This window comes from Nicotiana tabacum, chromosome 6 (genome assembly GCF_000715075.1).
Source record: "Nicotiana tabacum cultivar K326 chromosome 6, ASM71507v2, whole genome shotgun sequence".
Taxonomy (NCBI): Eukaryota; Viridiplantae; Streptophyta; class Magnoliopsida; order Solanales; family Solanaceae; genus Nicotiana; species Nicotiana tabacum.
In genome coordinates, this window is record NC_134085.1 from 197,997,745 (window position 1) to 198,017,776 (window position 20,032).

Below are 20,032 nucleotides of genomic sequence, written 5' to 3' on the forward strand. Positions count from 1 at the left end.
CCTCAGTGGGTGGCACTGGTAGTCATCCACCTCATCCGGTAGCTCGCGTCCTCACCATCTGTGAGAGAATGGAATATCAGAAGTTTAGTACTCGGACCAACAAGTTCGCACGACAAGAGTTTCAAGAATATGAAATTTTCCTAAAGGTTCTGCAGCCTTTCGAGGATAAATACAGACGTCTCTGTACCGATCCACGAGACTCTACTAAACCTGCTCATGACTCGTGAGACCTAAGTAACCTAGGCTCTGATACCAACTTGTCACGACCCAATCCCCGAACCCGGTCGTGATGGCACCTCTCTGCGAAGACAAGGCCAGCCAGACCAAAACGGAACACCTCTTTTAAATAGTTAATCATCATAAACAGTAATAACATATAATATAGTACTCATAAATTGCGGAATTTTAACGTTAACAACAGCAGGAACCATCCTGACACAGCCCAAACCGGGGTGTCACAAGTCATGAGCTACTACAGAATCTACTATAGGTCTACAAAGTACGGAATCCGATACAACAGTCTGAAGAAAACATAAATGATAGAGGATAAGAGAGACAAGGGGCTCCGGGCATCAACAACTACCTCGTAACTCCAAATCACTGCCTAGCCTGGACGGAATCAGTGCTCAGGTGTGGACTCTGCTATACCTGAATATGCACACACGGTGCAGGGAGTAATGTGAGTACTCCGACTCAGTGAGTAATAATTATAAATAATGGCTGAAAGTATGAAAACACGTAAAGGCACAAAGCAATTCCATATCAAGCAATAAAATCTTAAAGCAGTAAATCAGTGAAGAAATCAAATGATATTCCTTTTGAAACAAGTAAAACCGGTAAATTAACAGGTAAATAACAAGTAGAAATCTGCCCCTCGGGCACAGTATCAATCGCTCAACATAGTATCAGCCCCTCGGGCTCACTCTCAGTACAGTATCAGCCCCTCGGGCTCAGTATTAATCACTCAGGACAGTATCAGCCCCTCGGGCTACCTCACAATCACTCATATCAGCCCCTCGGGCATAGTATCAATCACTCAGCATAATGGGTACCCGCGCTCACTGTGGGTGTGCAGACTCCGGAGGGGCCCCTTACGGCCCAAACGCTATATCAAGCCACCTCATGGCATCATCACTCGGCACTCGGCCTCACATCACTCAAGCCACCTCGTGGCATATAAAGAATCTCAGGCCCTCAGCCTCATATAACTCAGCATATCCTCACATATGGCCCTCGGCCTTACTCAGTACAAAAATCATCACAAGCCCCTTGGGTATTAGTAAAGCAGTAGTTCTCAGCCCAAAACATGATGATAACAATTGAATTTCAGTCAAATATTCGGTAAAATCATCAATCGGGATGGATCAGGTCACAATCCCCAGTAGTGAAAGAACCCACGCTCATCATCTAGCGCGTATCTTGCATCAATATAGCACTACGATGTGCAGTCTGAGATTTCAAACCCTCAGGACATCATTTACAACCATTACTCACCTCGAACTGGCTAATTCTCTAGCTCGCGATGCCTTTGCCCCTCGAATTGGCCTCCACGCGCGTCGAATCTATCCAAAATCAGAACGAATACGTCATAATATGTTAAGGGAACAAAGCCCAAGCGAAAGCATTTGGAAAATATCAAAAATCCAGAAATTAGCAAAACCCGAGCCACGGGCCCACGTCTCAAAACTCAGAAATTTTTGCGTCATCGGGTTTCTTATCTCGCCACAAGTCTATACATACAAAAATCTCTCAAATCGGACCACAAATGGCCCCTCAAATCCCAAATTTAGAATATTAAAACTCAAACCCTAGTCTTTCCTCTTTTTGCTAAATTTCCATGGATTCCAAGATCAATTTCACAATAAAAACATGTTTTTAGTTCATAGGACTTACCTCCAATCACTTCCCGTCGAAACCCCCTTCAATTCCCGTCCAAAAGCTCTCAAGGTTGCTCAAAAACGGAGGAAATGGGTTTGGGTTCGTGGATGAAATGTTTTTAACATTCTGCCCGGACCACTGTAGCCAACCCTATGCGATCGCGGCCCAATACTCTGCGATCGCATAGCATAAAAATCTGCAGCTCCAGAATTAACCTTATGCGATCGCATCCTATCCTCTGTGATCGCATAGCACAATGACCTTAGCCTATGCGATCGCACACCTGCACCTGCGATCGCATTGAACAAATCTCCACGAAAATCCCGGATTAACTTTACACTGTGCGATCGCATTGAACAACCAAACAACCCCTAAAAATGCTTCCATGCGATCGCAATGCCACTCCTGCGATCGCATAGAGCAAAACCCTACAGCACTGATCTGCAGATTTCTGCAACATCCTAAGTCCCAAAATCATCTGTTAGCCATCCGAAATCACACCGATGCCCCCCGGGACCTCAACCAAAAGCAGCAACACATCTTAAAACATTATTCAAACTTGCTCCAATCATCAAAACACCTCAAACAACACCAAAACCATCAAATTGCATCGAATTCAAGCCTAAGTTTCTTCTAAAACTTCCAAAACATGCATTTGATCAACAACCCGACCAAACCACCTCCGAATGATCTAAAATTTTGCACACACATCTAAAATCATCTAACAAAGCTACTGCAACTCTCGGAATTCTATTCCGACCCCCGTATCAAAATCTTACCTACCAACCGGAATTCGACAAAATACTAACTTCGCCAATTCGAGCCTAATTCTTCTCTACAACTCCAAAACCCATTCTAATCGCGCTCCTAAGTCACAAATCACCTACCGAAGCTAATCGAACCATCGGAACTCACTTCCGAGCCTTCTAACACATAAGTCAATGTCCGGTTGACTTTTCCAACTTAAGCCTTCTTAAAAGAGACTAAGTGTCTCATTTCTTACCAAATACTCTCGGAACTCAAACTAATCAACTTGATCACATAAAACACGGATAACAAAGTGTAAAGAAGCTAAAATGGGGGAAACTGAGCGGTAACTCATGAGACGACTGGCCGGGTCGTCACACCATGGACATGGTTTCTAATTAAAAATAATTTTTAGATCCTATAGTCATTGTGTCTAATCATGTAAAGTAAAGCAAGCAGAATTTATTTGAACCAAAGCAAAATCCTATAGGCATATTATCTAACAAAACATATTTGAACCAAAATGAACCCTATAGGCATGCTATCAAACGCATTTGAATCGAAATGAACCCTATAGACATGTTATATACCCAACTTTTCCATAGTATACAACTACCCTCCCTTTTTACTAATAACCCCATTATCTGTTTCCAATTAATTATTACAGACCAATGATTGAATAAAAATTACATAAATAGAATAGAAGTTAAGCTATAGGGAGCCTGAAGAAGGCCCAAAGCAATCCTGGTGTACCAAGCCTTCACTAGTCTCAAATGCCCAAGATTCCATAGCCTAATTCATGTTCAGGTGTCTCAGAGTTCCCTAAGGACCTCAAGGATCCCGGGCAGTGCTCACACCCAGACTTTCCTCAAATAGAGACTGATTATGTGCAGTGTGGAAGAGCCAGCCCTGATATGCTAGAGTTCAGAGAGACCTCAGGGATCTCTAAGTAGTACACATACCAGAGGGGTAGGACTTAATGGACTAAAAATAAGTGTGAGTGCATAATTTAAAAAAAAAAGTTTTGGTAAACAGTGTAGAGAAGGGTCTTAGGAGTGAGAAGGCCTTTTGAAAACCAGTACTAGTTTGGGTAAGGTAGCAGTTAGAAAAGCATGAAAAAGAACATCTTGAAATCAGAATACAAGTCACAAAACGAACAACTTCAGAAAAACACTTTGGCAAACAGACTCCACACAAGGAAAGAGAGGTAGGGGACACATAGAATACACCTTAGTGATAGTGGAGCATATAAACAACAAGGTATATAGAATTCTTATGGGGTTCTGCAGAACTGGTAGGTCATGAAGCAAAGATCACAATAGAAACATGCTGAGGGCACATAAGCAACACAACTAGAGTTACATTGAAGAAACTAGATAACTTAGAAGGAGTAAGGTAGAACAGACAAGAACTTAAATGGACAAGCTAGGCAAGTGTTGACAAGTGTAGACATGCTGATCCCACACACAGCTTAGGCATGCTAGATAAATAGTAGACAAACAAGTAAGTTGAGACAACAGTTAGGCAGTGATCTAGGCATGTTGATTACATATGGAGCAACATGATAATAAAAACAATAAACAGGATTGTAAGTCACAACTAATGAACTGAACCAACAAAGAAACACATAGTTTTAGAATTTGAATCGAATCAAGACATACCAATTAAGGAGAGAATACAGAGTATAGAGCAGAGATGGTGCAAATAGCTAGCCTTGGCTTATAGCCAGCTGGATTAGTGAGAATTGCAAGTAACAGAAGAGAATAAAGAGCTTTTTAGAGTGTGAGAGTATTGATAAACTAATGCCCGTGTCTAAGAAGTTAAAATAAGAGAGTTTATATAGTAGTTCAAGAGTAGAGAAAATAAGGTAAAGTAAAAAATAATCAACAATTAAGGGATTTCAGAATCAATCACACAAAGATTCAACATAGTCTTCTCGTTTAATCAAGGAAAATTAGCCAATGGTAATGGCAGGAACTAATTAAGGCAAGAGGTACAATTCGATTGAGTAAAGAAGTAAGAGTCAGATGCCTTATTAAGGAAAGGAGTTCAAATCAAACTAAAAGAAAGAGCTTCAGAATAAAATAGTCAAGTATTTAAGTAAGGAAAGAATCATGTAAAGAATCAGTAAATATACAGCGGTCAAATAAAGCAAGAACGACTAGTTAAGGTCACAAGCATGGAAATAACGAAGAATCATGCACACAAATTTTAACGGAGCAAATCACTCAACAATTTTGGAAAGAACGTATCAATTCCCATAAACAAATAGGTTGTGTAACGCTTTTAGGAACATAGAGAAATTAGACGGAAAATAATTTGAAACAATAATTTAAAAACACTTAAAGAAGAAAAACATGAAAGCATGTCAACACATAGAGATTCGAACAAACAGAAATCATAGAAGTCAAAACCTGAAGTATTGTAGTGTTTAAAAAAAATTGGTTAGTGGTAAAGAAGTAAAAGAACCCAAAAGAATAGCCATGGAAGTTTGAAAACGCTTCAGATACCTAGAGGTTCGACCAACAAACTACAAGAAAACAAATCCTAATATAACAAAAAATATTTAGAAATCAATTAAGTAGTTAAGAAAATAAGGGATTTTAGAAAAGGATTAGCGTTGAACTCAGAATCGCTCCAGATCTACAGAGATTTGAACCGATTCAAGTCTAAACTTTAGGTTTCTTGAAGAAAGGAGAAAGGGTAGAGAGAATCTGGCCTTTGAATCAAGGATTTGAGCCATGAGACTTTGATAGAAATCATTCACCGACCATAAACGAACCTTTGAAGAGCTTAAAACGAGATCTGGGCCAGATCTCTTAGAAATCCTTCCACGAATCCACACAATCGAGCAACCAAGGGAGATTGGAGACAAGTAAAGGCCTCGTACAACCATAGGACGCCATAGATCGGACAGGGATTTAAGGGATTAGAGCTGATTTTGGGTGGCGGCGGCTAGGGTTAGGTTTAGGTCTCAGACAGAACCGGAGAAGAAAGGATTCAAGGGCGGCTGGTGTGTGAAGAATGATTAGGGTTAGGGGTCATTTGGAATAAAAAAGGAAAGAATGAATGGTGGCAGTTGATCTCTGTGATCAACGGTCAAGATTAGAGGGGTTTGGGGTCGGGTAGAAGTATTTAGGGTTTGGGCTGGCTAGATTTGGTCCTGGTTTTTAATTGAATTGGATTGGGAGGGGTCCAATTTTGGGTATAATTAGGGGTTATTTGTTAAACACTCAATTTACTAAATAAAATAATTTTAAAAATAGCTAATTAAATGATAAAAAATAATTTTCATGCATGAAGGTGATTTAAAATAATTACTTAATATTATAAAAATATAAAAAGTCATTTTTTGTGTAGATAAGATAGTTATGCGTGTGTGGGCTATAAATGCAAAGTATTTACAATTGCAGCCTAAAAATATAAAAGTGACTATTTGTGCAACAATTGAAACTTAGTACAAATGTAAATATAAAATTAAACCACAAAAATTATTATAAAACTGTTTGTGATGCAATTTGTGATTGTTTTATAAATAAAATGCAGGGAGAAATTAGTTAAAATATTTCAAAAATGCAGAAATTGTATAAAAATAGGAGGTAATGGGCACAAGGGTGCCTATAGGTTGAGAATTGGGTCATGGAACATAGGTACATTGACGGGTAAGCCTATAGAGCTAGCGAAGATCCTACAGAAGAGGAAGGTCAATATAGCATGTGTCCAAGAGATTCGGTGGGTTGAATCGAGGGAACTTAGAGAGTATGTGGTATAGGTTAGGCGGGTGAATGATAGGTTAATGTCTATTAAGTTGGTGGTTTGAGAGTGCACCCTAAATGTTGTTAGTGCGTATGCGCCGCAAGTAGGCTTGGATGAGGAGCTCAAGAAGCGTTTCTGGGAGGGGTTGGATGAGATTTTGCGTAGTATTCTGCCTGCTGAGAGGTTATTTATAGGAAGGAATTTTAATGGTCATATTGGGTCGATTGCATGCGGCTATGGCGAGGTGCATAGTGACTTTGGTTTTGGGGATAGGAACGCAGGAGGAACTTCGCTGTTGGATTTCGCAAGGGCATTTGAGCTAGTGATGGCTAACTCTAGTTTTCCAAAGAGGGAGGAGCATTTGGTTACTTTTCAAAGCACGGTTGCAAAGACTCAGATTGACTATCTACTGCTTAGGAGGTGTGACAAAGGGCTATGTAAGGATTGCAAGGTTATCCCGGGTGAGACCCTCGCGATACAGCATAGGGTCTTGGTGATGGACGTCAGTATTATGATGAAGCGGAAGAAGAGGACTACATGTGGTTGACCAAGGATCAGGTGGGGAGACTTGACTAAGGATAAAGCTCATGAGTTGGAAGGGAGGCTATCGGTCGTGGGAGCCTGGAAGAGTAGTGGGGATGCGAGCGTTATGTGGTCGACCACGGCGGATTATATATGAGAGGCAGCGAGAGAGGTGTTGGGAGTCTCGAAGGGTTTCGCAAGTAGGCACAAAGGCAACTTGTGGTGGAATGAAGAGAAGAAGGCAACGTACCTGAAGTTAGTAGGTAGCGCATACCAGGTTGAGAGGAGTGTGAATAGGGAGAGGTATAAAGTAGCTAGGAAGGAGGCAAAAATAGCGGTCACGGAGGCTAAAACTGTAGCTTTTAGTCATCTGTATGAGGATCTAGGGGCCAAAGGGTGGGGGGGAGAAGAAATTATTTCGGTTGGCTAAGGTGAGGGAGAGGAAGGCGCGAGATCTGGATCAAGTGAGGTGCATCAAAGAAGAGGATGATAGAGTATTGATGGGATAGGTCCTGATTAAGCGGAGATGGCAGACTTACTTTTATAAACTTCTAAATGAAGAATGGGACCATGATATTGTACTAGGAGAGTTGGGGTATTCCGAGAGCCACCACGATTTTGGGTATTGTAGGCGCATCAAGGTTGAAGTGGTCGTGGGAGATATGCGAAAGATGAGCAGGGGCAGAGCTACCGGGCATGATGAGATTCCGGTAGAATTTTGGAGGTGTGTGGGTAGAGTAGGTCTGGAGTGGCTGACAGGGTTGTTTAATGTTATTTTTAGGACGAAGAGGATGCCGGACGAGTGAATGTGGAGTATAGTGGTTCCATTGTACAAGAACAAAGGTGACATTAAGAGTTGTAACAATTATAGGGGTATCAAATTATTGAGTCATACCATGAAAGTGTAGGAGAGGGTAGTAAAAGCGAGGGTGAGGAGGACGATGTATGTATTAGAGAACCAGTTCGGGTTCATGCCGGGTCATTATACTAAGGAAGCTATCCACCTTATTAGGAGGTTGGTGGAACAGTACAAGGATAGGAAGAAGGATGTGCACATGGTGTTTATTGATCTGGAGAAAGCATATGGCAAGGTTCCTAGAAAGGTTCTTTGGAGATGCCTAGAGGCTAAAGGTGTGTTGGTTGCTTACATTAGAGCGATTAAGGACATGTATGATGGATCTAAAACTCAGGTTAGGACAGTGGGAGGCAACTTCGAGCATTTTTCAGTTGTTACAGGGTTACACCAAGGATCTGCGCTCAACCTATTCTTGTTTGCTCTGGTGATGGATGCACTGACACAGTATGTTCAAGGAGAGGTACCATGGCGTATGTTATTCACTGATGACATTGTTTTGATTGACGAGACGCGTAATGGCGTTAACAAGAGGCTGGAGGTTTGGAGACAGGCCGTTGAGTCAAAAGCTTTCAAGTTGAGCAACACAAAGACGGAACCTTGAGTGTAAGTTCAGTGTCGAGCCGAGGGAAGAGGACATGGACGTGAGGCTTGGATCGCAGGTCATTTCTAAGAGAGGTAGTTTCAAGTACCTTGGGTCATTCCATGGGGTGGAGAGATCGACGAGGATGTCACACACCGTATAGGGGTGGGGTGGACAAAATGGAAGTTAGCATCTGAAGTCCTGTGTGACAAGAAAGTGCCTCTGCTACTCAAAGAGAAGTTTTATAGAGCGGTAGTTAGGCCGGCCATGTTGTATGGGGCTGAGTGTTGGCCAGTTAAGAACTCACATACCCAGGAGATCAAAGTAGCAGAAATGAGGATGCTGAGGTGGATGTGCGAGCACACAAGGATGAATAAGATTAGGAATGAAGATATTCAGGAGAAGGTGGGCGTGGCTCCTATTGATGACAAGATGTGGAAAGTGAGACTCAGATTGTTCGGGCATATTCAAAGGAGGAGCTTGGATGCCCCGGTAAGGCGGTGCGAGCGGTTGGCATTGGTGGAAATGAAGAGAGGTAGAGGGTGGCCTAAGAAGTATTGGGGAGAGATGGTCAGGCGGGATATGGCGAGACTTCAGATCTGCGAGGACATGGCACTCGGTAGGAAGCTTTGGTTGTCGAGCATTAAGGTTGTGGGTTAGGAAGTAGTTGAGCATATTTAGTCTTCCAGTGTGAGGTTAGGCTAATAGGATTTAGTCATAGACTACTAGTGGTCAGTGCTGTGTTTACACTACTCTTCCGTTTTCATAGTGTCGTGCATTATTTACTGGTCATTATTTCTGCCTTTCATCTATTCACTGGTTCTTATGTTGTGTCATTATTTTCATGATGATACTGATATATTTTCTCTTTTTATCTTTTCGTCTTCTTGAGCCGAGGGTCTATTGAAAACAGCCTCTCTACCCCATCGGGATAGAGGTAAGGTCTGCGTACATACTACCCTCCCCAGACCTCACTCGTGGGACTATACTGGGTTGTTGTTGTATACTTTTTTTGGATATAGTTAGATACACTAGTAGCTGAAAATTATTTTTATGCTATTAGTGAATTTCAACTTGTAATATCAAGTTATATAGTTATCAATTTCGTCATGTAACAAATTAATATTATCATAAAAATAACTTGATTAAGTAAATATTTGGATACATTGGGACCTCTACTATTTCCTTATATAATGCTCTGAAATAATGAAGAATGTCTATCAAAACCAATATGAGTATTTAACATGTAGTGACTCTTAATCATCGGAGATTATTCAACTAGAAATTGCCTTTTAGAATATACTGCAGTGCAGTTCACTCTCATGCTAGACCTAAAATTTTTATAGCATTATACACTTTACAACTATGGACACATATCTGCAGTGACACCTACCTAATATACTTAAAATTTCACTAGAATTTAGAACCATGCATGGAAATCTTGTTGTCTATTTTACTCTTAACTTCCATTGGTTCATTCATATATAGTTCATACAAACATTATATGCCTGTATTTATCACTATATAGTTACCTTGTCCCTCAAGATTCTGTGTCAACAGTTGGGGTGAACCTGCAAAGGTATCATTAATCTCTATCAATAAAACCTTTTCGGGCAACTTGGGAACTATTCCCTCCGTTTCAAATTTGTCTCAATGTTTGACTGAGCATAATAATTAAGAAACGCAAAAAGAAAAACTTATGGTCTTGAAAGTGCCATGAGATTTCTATAACTATAACTGCATACCAATAATGACATTAGGAAGTTTAAGACATAATTGTTTCTATATATAGAAAGGAGTTATTTTTTCAAGACTAACAAGAAAATAATATTACATAAACTGAAACAGATGGAGTACGATATTCATATATCTCACGGTACCTGTGGACGCTTATCGGCCTCGCTGGAGCTAGCTGCCCTGACTTTCAACTCTCCTCTACTGGTCGTAAGTTCATCCAAAATCTCAGCATCCGAAATTTCAATTTCAGCTTCTTCAATTCTTGGAATAGTTGCCTCCGTTTCCTAATAAATTTGACAGCATATATATAGATTTGTTTTAAGACATGAAGATAATCCAAAATGAATTAGGCCAGGAGACAAGACATACACTAAAAGAAAATCTAAGTGCACGTTGTGGAGAACCAGCAATTTCCCCATACTCAGCTGCATCAAGCTCTTGCAAATGACGAGGGTGGAACAACTTGGGAAGCAAATGTTGCCTTATGCTTATGAGAATAAAGAATGGCAATGGGAAGAGAATGCCAGCTATGGGAATCCATGTGACTCCAAAGCACACAAGTAAGAACACAAATTGGAACACTGTGAATATTGCGATGTATTTGAATGGTACTGCCTCCACAAAAGATGCATGCATCCCTTCTAGGACCCTACAACCATCATGGTACATTTCGAGAAATCGCATAATTTGTCATATCAAATATGTCATGACATTTCTGTAGCCAAAAAAGCATGTCATTAAAGATAAAATAAAAAGTAAAAAATTAAATTATTTTCAAATATAAAAAAATGTTATTCTTGTTGGAACAGACAGAAAAGGGAATGGTATTATGTAAAAAGGACTAGAGGGAGTAATTACTTCATATATCAAAATGAATGAACTTACTTAAATCTCCTGCTAGGGGTGATGAAGAGAAGCAAGATTCTTTCCCATAGTTGATTTCCTGGCAGGCTGTCAATAGCCATGTATGCAAAATATCCCCAAAGAACTGATGTTGGTATCTTCTTTATTACTGGCATTGCACCTACCGATGCTGCCACTAGTAGTGACTGCAATAGGTTGCTCACTCTTTGTTCATTCAATCGAACGGGCAAGTAAGCATCAATATGATTCTCTGGATCAAATTTTCCATTTAACTTTTCACCATTTTCATATTCATTTAGTTCATGTTTCATTACTGCCTCCTTTAAGTGTTCTAGCTCTTTAACTATAGCAGTCTGCACAAGATGTGTCAAGAGGTTCAGTGGTATTTGAAAAGTTAATCAACGTTCAAGAATTGGATAAAATAGACTTACAACAGGAGAACTGTCTATTTCTATGAACACAGTTTGCATGTTGACATAGATTTCAGAGTTGCTAGCTTTTCGCCTGATACTTTCCTTTGCACTTTCAACCATCTTCTTCCGGATCAGCTGGTTAACGTTAATTACACAAAGTGTTAACTTTCAAATTCAACAAACTAAATCAGTAGCATATATAACTTCTCACATATTAATTTGGTTATGTTTTACCTGTTTCTTAAGAACAGCCAAGCTTTTAGTGTGCATAGGGGACTGTGGCAAGACACCATTTGAAGGAGGCAATCCAATCAAACCACATAGCAAAGTCTAAGGAGAAGCTTCAATCCATGTCAATATTATTGGTCTTGATTATTTAAATAGCAACAGATAATGATAGATGATAGACGATACCATAAATCCCAAGAGTAAGATATCATAATGATAAGCAGAAGGATTCTTTAGGTTGAACTCCTTTTGTTGTGCCATCTGAGAAGCAACACTGTGATCGAAGAAATAGAGACCAGCTATCATCAAGGCTGGTATCAGGGCAGCAAATATGTATACTGGAGGAACCTTCCCCATATCCTGCAGTTAATTAGGTAGTGTTAAATTAATCCCAAGATTTCCCATATAATTAACCAACTGGTCAAGATGGAACCTTTCACAAATTTTACTTCACCTTAATTACAATCCAGTGATATAAAGAAGCAGATTCCCAAGGAAGGGGACTATAGAGCCTTCTAGGAACTCCAGATGGAAGTTTGCCAGGGACCATAAATGAGAGAGCTGACCACACAAGAACCATCAATGGAACTCCATAATCAGCTACAAAGCTTCTAAACCAGCCTGATCATTTTAACATAAAAATAAAGTTAGAGACCCAATGATAACATATAATCCCTTTGTCCCATTTTATAGGATACGCTTTCCTTTTAGACTGTGCCAAAAAAGAGCATATTTCTATATAGAAATAATTTAATGTTAAACTTGTAATTCTATCCTTACTTAAATGATTTACCTTCATAGAAATATCTATGGCATGGCTAAAAATCCATATTTTCGCATATAATTTGCCTTTATTTATGCCTCAATCTTGTTAATTTTAATATGAATAATGAAGGCACGAGTTTAATTATGGGGATTTATATGTAGGAATTAATCGGAAGTGATTTAGAAAGAATGCGCGTGATTTGAAGCCATAACCGAAGAATTTTGAGGGAGTATGTGTTTGACGTCCAGAAGGATGCACAACGCCAACTAAAACGCCAAAGGCAGCTGAGCACGAAAATACAGAAAACTAGGCATCTGGGTTGGCGCTTGGCGCCCCGCAAAGCGGCAAAGGTAGCGGGCTAAAATGTTCATCGTCCGGCTTGGCTCCCCGAGCCAGCTATGGTGCCCAACTACGGAACCCTCCTATTTCGACTTGGAGGGGGTTTATTTCAGTCCTACATGTTCCTAATAAGTATAAAAGTGTTTCTAAACCAAATTTTGAGGGGCTCGACATTAGTCTTGAGCTTAGCTTCTTGTTTTCAATTTGTAGCTAGATTTTGGTGTTAGCTTGCTTTGACAATTAGTAGTATACTAGTGTAGACTTGTAGTAGAGTTTAGTAGCTTCATGGGTTTGGCGGGTTATTATCGTCGGTTCATAGAGGAGTTTTCATCCGTCGCAGCTCCATTGACTAGATTGACCCAGAAGGGTGCCCCATTCAGGTGGTCTGATGAGTATGAGTCGAGCTTTCAGAAGCTCAAGACAATGTTGGCTACAACTCCGGTATTGGTGTTGCCCCCAGGTTCGGGGTCATACACTATGCATTGTGTGCATCACGTATTGGTCTTGGTGCAATGTTGATGTAGGATGGCAGGGTGATTGCATACGCATCTCGACAGTTGAAGGTTCATGAGAAGAATTACCCTATTCATGACTCAGAGGCTTGGCGGTTTGCTTCAGAAATTTAAGATTCCCTAGTGGAAGTGGGAGCATATTACCACAGATTTTGTTGTTGGGCTCCCACGGGCTTTGAAGATATGGGTTATTGTGGATAGTTTGAACAAGTAGACGCATTTCATTCTGGTGGAAGCTACCTATTCTTCAGAGCGACCCGCTGAGATCTGTTTCCTCAAGATCGTTCGTCTTCAAGGTGTGCTAGTGTCCATCATTTTTGATCGAGGCACGTAGTTCATATTGCATTTCTAGAGGGCCATACAACATAAGCTAGGCACCCGAGTTGAGTTGGTTACAAAATTTCACCCCAAGACAGACGGGCAGTTTAAGCGCACCATTCCGATATTGGAGGATATGCTTCGCGCCTGTGTTATGGATTTTGGAGGTTCTTAGGATCAATTCTTGCCGCTTGCAAAAATTTTCTACAATAACAACTACCAATCCAGTATTCAAATGGCTTCTTATGTGGCCTTATATGGGAACCGATGTAGTTCTCCAGTTGGTTGGTTTGAGCCAAGGGAGGCTCGGTTGTTGGGTACTAATTTGGTTCGGGATACCTTGGAAAAGGTCACGATGATTCAGATCGGCTTCGTACAACACAGTCTAGGCAGAAGAGTTATGTTGATCAGAGAGTTTGTGATGTTGCATTCATTATTGGAGGGTGGTTTTGCTTCGGGTTCACCCACGAATGGTGTGATGAGGTTCGGGAAGAAGGAAAAGTTGAGACTTAAGCATATCCGACCCTTTGAGATCCGTGAGAGAGGTGGTGAGGTGGCTTACAAGCTTGCATTGCCACCTAGCTTATCAGCAGTTCACCTATTCCATATTACCGTGCTCCGAAAGTATCACGGTGATCCGTCCCATGTATTAGATTTTAGCTCAGTCCAACTGGACAACAATTTGACATATGAGGAGGATCCAATGACTATTCTAGCACAATAGGTCTGGAAGTTGAGGTCTAAGAGTTATTTTTCTATTACAGTGCAGTGTAGATGTAAGCCGATCGAGGCAGCCACGTGGGAATTCAAGTTTGATATGCGGAGTAGATACCCCCACATTTTCACCAGTCCATGTACTTTTCTATATTTGTTCGAGGACAAATATTTCTTTTAGAGGTGAAGAATGTGACGACTCGATAGGTCATTTTGAGTATTAGCCCTTATTTCTATGTTCTGAGACCTTTGTTAGCTCTATTTGATATTTTTGGTTTGCGTTCATAGTCCTTATCACTTTTTGAAAAGCTTTTATGTAAAATTTCAAGAAAACTTGATTTTGTCTTTAAAAATAACTTGAGTTGACCACGGTCAACTTTTGTTAAAACAACCCCGTATCGGTATTTTGACATTTCCAATAGGTTTGTGTATCATAATTTTGGAATTGGGCGTATACCCAAAATCGAAATTAGAGGTCCCTAAATTTATTTGACTCATTTTGCCAAAAAGTAGTATTTTGAAAGTTTGTAAATTTCCTAAGTTTGGCCGTAAATTGACTTCATAGCTATCGGGTTCAAATTTTGATGTTGAAACTTGGAATAGGTCTGTATCTCTTTTTGAAACTTGTATGCAAAATTTGGTTCAATTCGGAACTTATTTGGCATGATTTGGATGATTATATGTGATTCTAGTCGTTCTTAAGTTCCTTTTGAAATATAATTCATTTTGAGGTTCGATTTGTAGATTTAGATGCTATTTTGGTGATTTGAGTTCATATGATTTTATTACACTTATATGTATGTTTGGTTTAGAGCCTGAGGGGCTCGAGTGAGTTTCTGATGAGTTTGGATAGTGCAAAGTTAGTTGGTGTCTTTCCAGCTCCGGTGTTCTGTTGCAGCTCTCGCATTTGCGAAAAATAGCTCGCATATGCGAGCATGGGCTGGATTGGGTTAATCTTGCAATTTCGAGGAACTTGTTTGCATTTGTGAACTGTCAGAGGTCGCATTTATGACTCAGTGGGCTTTGAGTGATCTTCGAAATTGCGAAGAAATTGTCAACATTTGCAAAGGTGGGTCTATTCACAATTGCAAATTCTGGACCTTTGTGGTAGGGTTTGCTCTTGTGACCTTTGTCTAGCATTTGCGATGCTCGTAATTGAGAACAAGACATCGTAATTGTGATATCTGCAGCTGGGTAAAAGAGGGACAAATCGAGACTTAGCTCATTTTACACCATTTCTCAACCCTAAACACTCTCTATGCGATTTTCCAAGAGATTTCTCTTTCCAAATTCATTGGTAAGTGACTTTAATCCATTTTTTTCAATTACCCATTACTTTTCATGAGATTTCAACATCGAATTTAGAATTTTCACGTAGAAATTAAGGATCTGGGGTAGAACTAGGGATTTGTGTAAAAGTGAGGTTTAGACCTCAAATTGATGTCGAATTTAAAACAAATAACATAATGGGCTCGAGGGTGAATGGGTAATCGGGTTTTGCTCTGATCCTCAGGTTTTGACCAAGCAAGCCCGAGGTTGGCTTTTGTTGACCTTTTCAAAAATGATCAAAATTGAACCTCTCTCATTAATGGGTTGTTTCTAAAGCTTATTTTGAATCATTTGTTTGATAATCTGCTAGATTTGGTTGTTCAAAAGGCAAGGTCGTGGTTGGTTGATTTATTTGATTCATGAAGTGAGGTAAGTGTTGGGTCTAACCTTGACTCGAGAGGATTAGGGAACCTTGAACTATGTGATATGTGAATTATATGGAAAACGGCATATATGCGAGGTGACGAGTGTATATACGCCGTCATGATATTTGTTTCCAGGTTTTCATTTATTTGGTGATATATCTTGCTTAATTCCTTAATTATTTCATGCTTAATTTGACTTCTATGCCATAATTGTTACTTGTCATCTAATTATTCTGATAATAAATTATCAGTCCCTTCCATGACTCCATGCTTATTTGCTACTTGCCTCTGCTTGCTTTACTTGCACACATAAATTGTCATATGCTTTATTTGCCTTATTGTTTTGTAATATTTGTTGCATTCTATAAATGTGGTTTCCTGTGCATGAGTTGTTTATTTGATAGATACCGGTGAATTGGTAAAGTTGAGACTTCGAGTTGTTGAGATTCTTGATTTATTATGCGGTTCTTTATTGCTTTTTACATTTACCCTCCTGATGTAGAAATTCTTGTAAATTTGGTTGTTGAATTGTTTATGTTGAATGAAATTGTTTGGGGAGCGGGTTGCATGCCGCAACGGAAACTAAAAGGTAATGAATTGAAATGGTGGAATAAGGATGGATTATGATATTGACAGATGATGATATGGTGGGATCAGGTTGCGCGTCGCAACCGATTGTATATCTTGTACTTGTTTATGATTTGTTGGATTTTCCTCGGTATTGTGATATGAGACTATGAGACTGGTTATTATGGGATCTCTCATAGTTGAATTGAGTTTATTTTCATGAGTTAACTGCTTTACTTCCATTTCCTGTTTTTCCTGTTATTATTATTACTGCGTACAGGTTATGTAAGTGACCCTCCTTAGCCTCGTCACTACTTCGTCAAGGTTAGGCTCGGCACCTAAAGAGTACATGGGGTCTCTTGTACTCATACTACACTCTACACTTTTTGTGCAGATACCAGAGTGGGTCCTAGTAGTGCTGAGCGAGATTTCTCGGATCCAGCTACCTGTGAAGACTCGAGGTATATCTGCACGGCATCCGCAACACTAAAGTCCCTTTCTATGTTATAATTGCGGTTTATTTTGATTCAAACGGTTGTATTTTGTTCAGACTATTATTTGTAGTACTCTAGACACTCATGTAGTCATGACTCCACATTCTGGTATTTGTATTTGGAGTACGTCGTTCAGTAGTTTATCATCTTATTTCAGACTATTTGGTTTTGTTGCTATTGTTTGATTTGAATTGCTAAGACTTATTAATAAATATAGCTAACGTTGGCTTTCCTAGCAAGTAAAATTTTAGGCGTCATCACGATCCCGAGGATAGGTATTCCGGGATATGATGGTTAGCAAGTCTTAGCTAGGTTGCTCGAGGATGAGCAAGAGCTTAAGTGTGGCGTGGTGATATTTGGATAAAAATTAAAAAAAAAATCGCAAGTAATTTTCCTTATATTATATATCAATCTTGTTAACTTTAATGTGAATATTGTCAACTCGAGCTTAACTATGGTGCTTCATATGTAGGAATCAATTGGAAGTGATTTGGAAAGAATGCACGCGATTTCAAGCCAAAGAGGAAGAATTTTAAGGGAGTATGAGTTTAGCATCCAGAAGGGCGCAAAGCACCAACTAAAACGTCAAAGGCTGCTGAACACAAAATTGCAAAAAATCGGGTGTCCAAGGTGGCGCTTGGCGCCCCTCAATATGACAAAGACAACAGGCGAAAATCTTCTCCATCTGGCTTGGCACCCTGCGCTAGCTATGGCGCCAACCTCAAAACTCTCCTATTTCAACTTGGAGAATATTATTTAGTGCGTGTTCCTAACAAGTATAAAAGGGGTTTTAAACCTAATTTTGATGGGTTGGACATTATTTAGAGGCAAGATCAATGTGCAAAGCAATTTTGGAGGTGAAAATCATCGAGTTCTTCATTGCTTCATCTTTATTTTTCCATGCAAAACACTTGGATGATTGTTACTTTAATTATGAGTGGCTAAGCACTCAATTTTCTTGGGTTGTGGTTACCATGAATATTGAAGGTTTATTAATTACATCTTTATTAATTCGAGTTATCATCGTTTGTTATTTCTCTAATTCTAGTTTTAATTTATGAATCATGTGTCCACCAATTTACTCTTCTATCTTTGCTATGCTTGGGAAATCTATGTTTAGATTAGACCACAGTTAGAAAGAGCTTATTTCTAAACCCGTGGCTCGGGAAAAGATTTTGCTGTTATGATAGGTTCATATCTAACAGTCTCGCTTAGTTGAACATTGTATTGTATTCGTTTATGATAGATTCAATATCATAGGAATATAGGGTTGATATATTATGAATAGATAGATAAATAAACATGCTATTGATATAAACGATCCAATCAAGTAGCAACCATAGATAATTCAGATTAACATGTGTAGTTACGAACTCAATAGGATTAATAAACCGATCACAATCCTAGAATCTTCATCTCCTCTGATTAAAATCCGATCATAAATTCTTACGCTCCTGTCAGTTTAGTTAATTGCTTGTTTATTTTTTGTGATGGTAGTTTAGTAGAAAAACAATCATTCTTGATTATTTTTGAAAGTTAACTAATCTTAAGTTAGCTTAATTAACAATTACTTTAAGTCTTTGTTGGCAGGACATCCGACATTTATTTGACGGTCATATATACGTGCATGTACTTGGGGAACCAACAATAACATGGCTGGATATACAAACCTGTGCCATACCACCATGACCTTGCTTTCCTGCTCTTTAAGGCTGTATAGAGAAGGCCAATAGTGAATATGATTCCAAGCAACCCATTTGTGTAAAGCCAATGAAACTTATATTTTTCTGAACTTGGGTCCTCCGATTTAGGGATGTGAAACTCACTCACCAATCCCTGCAAATTAAAATTACATTACCGATGCGACCTGATTAAGATTTCATTCTTTAATAGACACATTAATCTTTTTGTGCATTTAAAATACCTTAATTGCCTCTTGCATGAAAAGCACGGTGATAAGCATGCCAAAAGTCTCCCCAGCAATCCTTGTAAATCTATTGACGATGGAACAGGCATTAAATACTGCTAGAAGAATCAATATTAGAGCTGTCCACACACAAACCCTGCAAATTTATTTTGCATTATTTATATATGAGTTATGATGTAATTTTGTATCTGAAAATAGAAAACACACTATATATACCATCCAGTCCAAGCTAAGTAAAGGGTTTGTCCCAAGTCGTCTCTCCCTTTGGCAAACTTGTAGAGGTAACTGTACATAATAATAGTAGGTTCTGCAACTCCTAATAGCAATAGAGGTTGCCCACCTAATATGGAGTGAATAATACCACAAATAGCAGTAGAAGCTAAAGTCTCCACAGTGCTCAGGCTCCTATCTAACATTGCAAATCGAGTCAATTAATGCATGTGATAATAATTTTGTTATCAAGAAAGTTTGTTTGTTTTGAACCTTATTTAACAATAAAAGTTTGAAATACTGTATAGAAGAACCTGTATCTCTGCTCAACTGTTCTCCAAAAGCAATAACTGGAAGAGCAGATGCGAAAAATATATACGTAGTTGGAGCCAATATCCTGGCAAGAAACATGTAAATTATCGTTTGCTAAATTAAGTTTGTTTTAGAACCAACTAATGAAAAACATATACCCTATCCCGGATCTGATACCGGCAATCCAATCCTGCTTGTAGCAAGACATGCGCCCTCCAATATCCTTTGCAATGCCTTTTAATGGAATTCCCTGAATCTTCATTACTGTTGATAACCGTTAGTTACCTGATTTTTGTCGTCTCACATTCTTGCAGGGACTTTGTTACTATTTGTTTCTCAAACTAAAAGTTCTCAGTGTTCGTTCAGAAATGCAACTGCTTAAAAGAAGAGTTATTATTATTATTATTATTATTATTATTATTATTATTATTATTATTATTATTATTATTATTATTATTATTATTATTATTATTATTATTATTATTATTATTATTATTATTATTATTATTATTATTATTATTATTATTATTATTATTATTATTATTATTATTATTATTATTATTATTATTATTATTATTATTATTATTATTATTATTAT

The 20,032-nt window shown here is 38.9% G+C and overlaps 2 protein-coding genes across 2 annotated transcripts; one reads left to right on the forward strand and one right to left on the reverse strand.

Moving 5' to 3' along the window:
* Positions 1-404: 404 nt before the first annotated feature.
* LOC107777469 (boron transporter 4-like) lies at positions 405-19,812 on the reverse strand. Its single transcript, XM_075254451.1, has 14 exons — positions 19,593-19,812; positions 19,437-19,519; positions 19,129-19,321; positions 18,910-19,048; positions 18,656-18,821; positions 12,036-12,202; positions 11,768-11,941; positions 11,588-11,683; positions 11,372-11,488; positions 10,962-11,293; positions 10,446-10,725; positions 10,220-10,360; positions 9,872-9,910; positions 405-648 (listed from the first exon to the last, which is right to left on the reverse strand). The coding sequence occupies exons 1-13, from the start codon at positions 19,694-19,696 to the stop codon at positions 9,893-9,895; spliced, it is 2,010 nt and encodes a 669-aa protein (XP_075110552.1). The 5' UTR covers positions 19,697-19,812; the 3' UTR covers positions 405-648; positions 9,872-9,892.
* LOC142182275 (secreted RxLR effector protein 78-like) lies at positions 7,959-8,360 on the forward strand. The gene has a single exon (XM_075256447.1). It carries the CDS (start codon positions 7,959-7,961, stop codon positions 8,358-8,360), a length of 402 nt encoding a protein of 133 aa, XP_075112548.1.
* Positions 19,813-20,032: the final 220 nt, after the last annotated feature.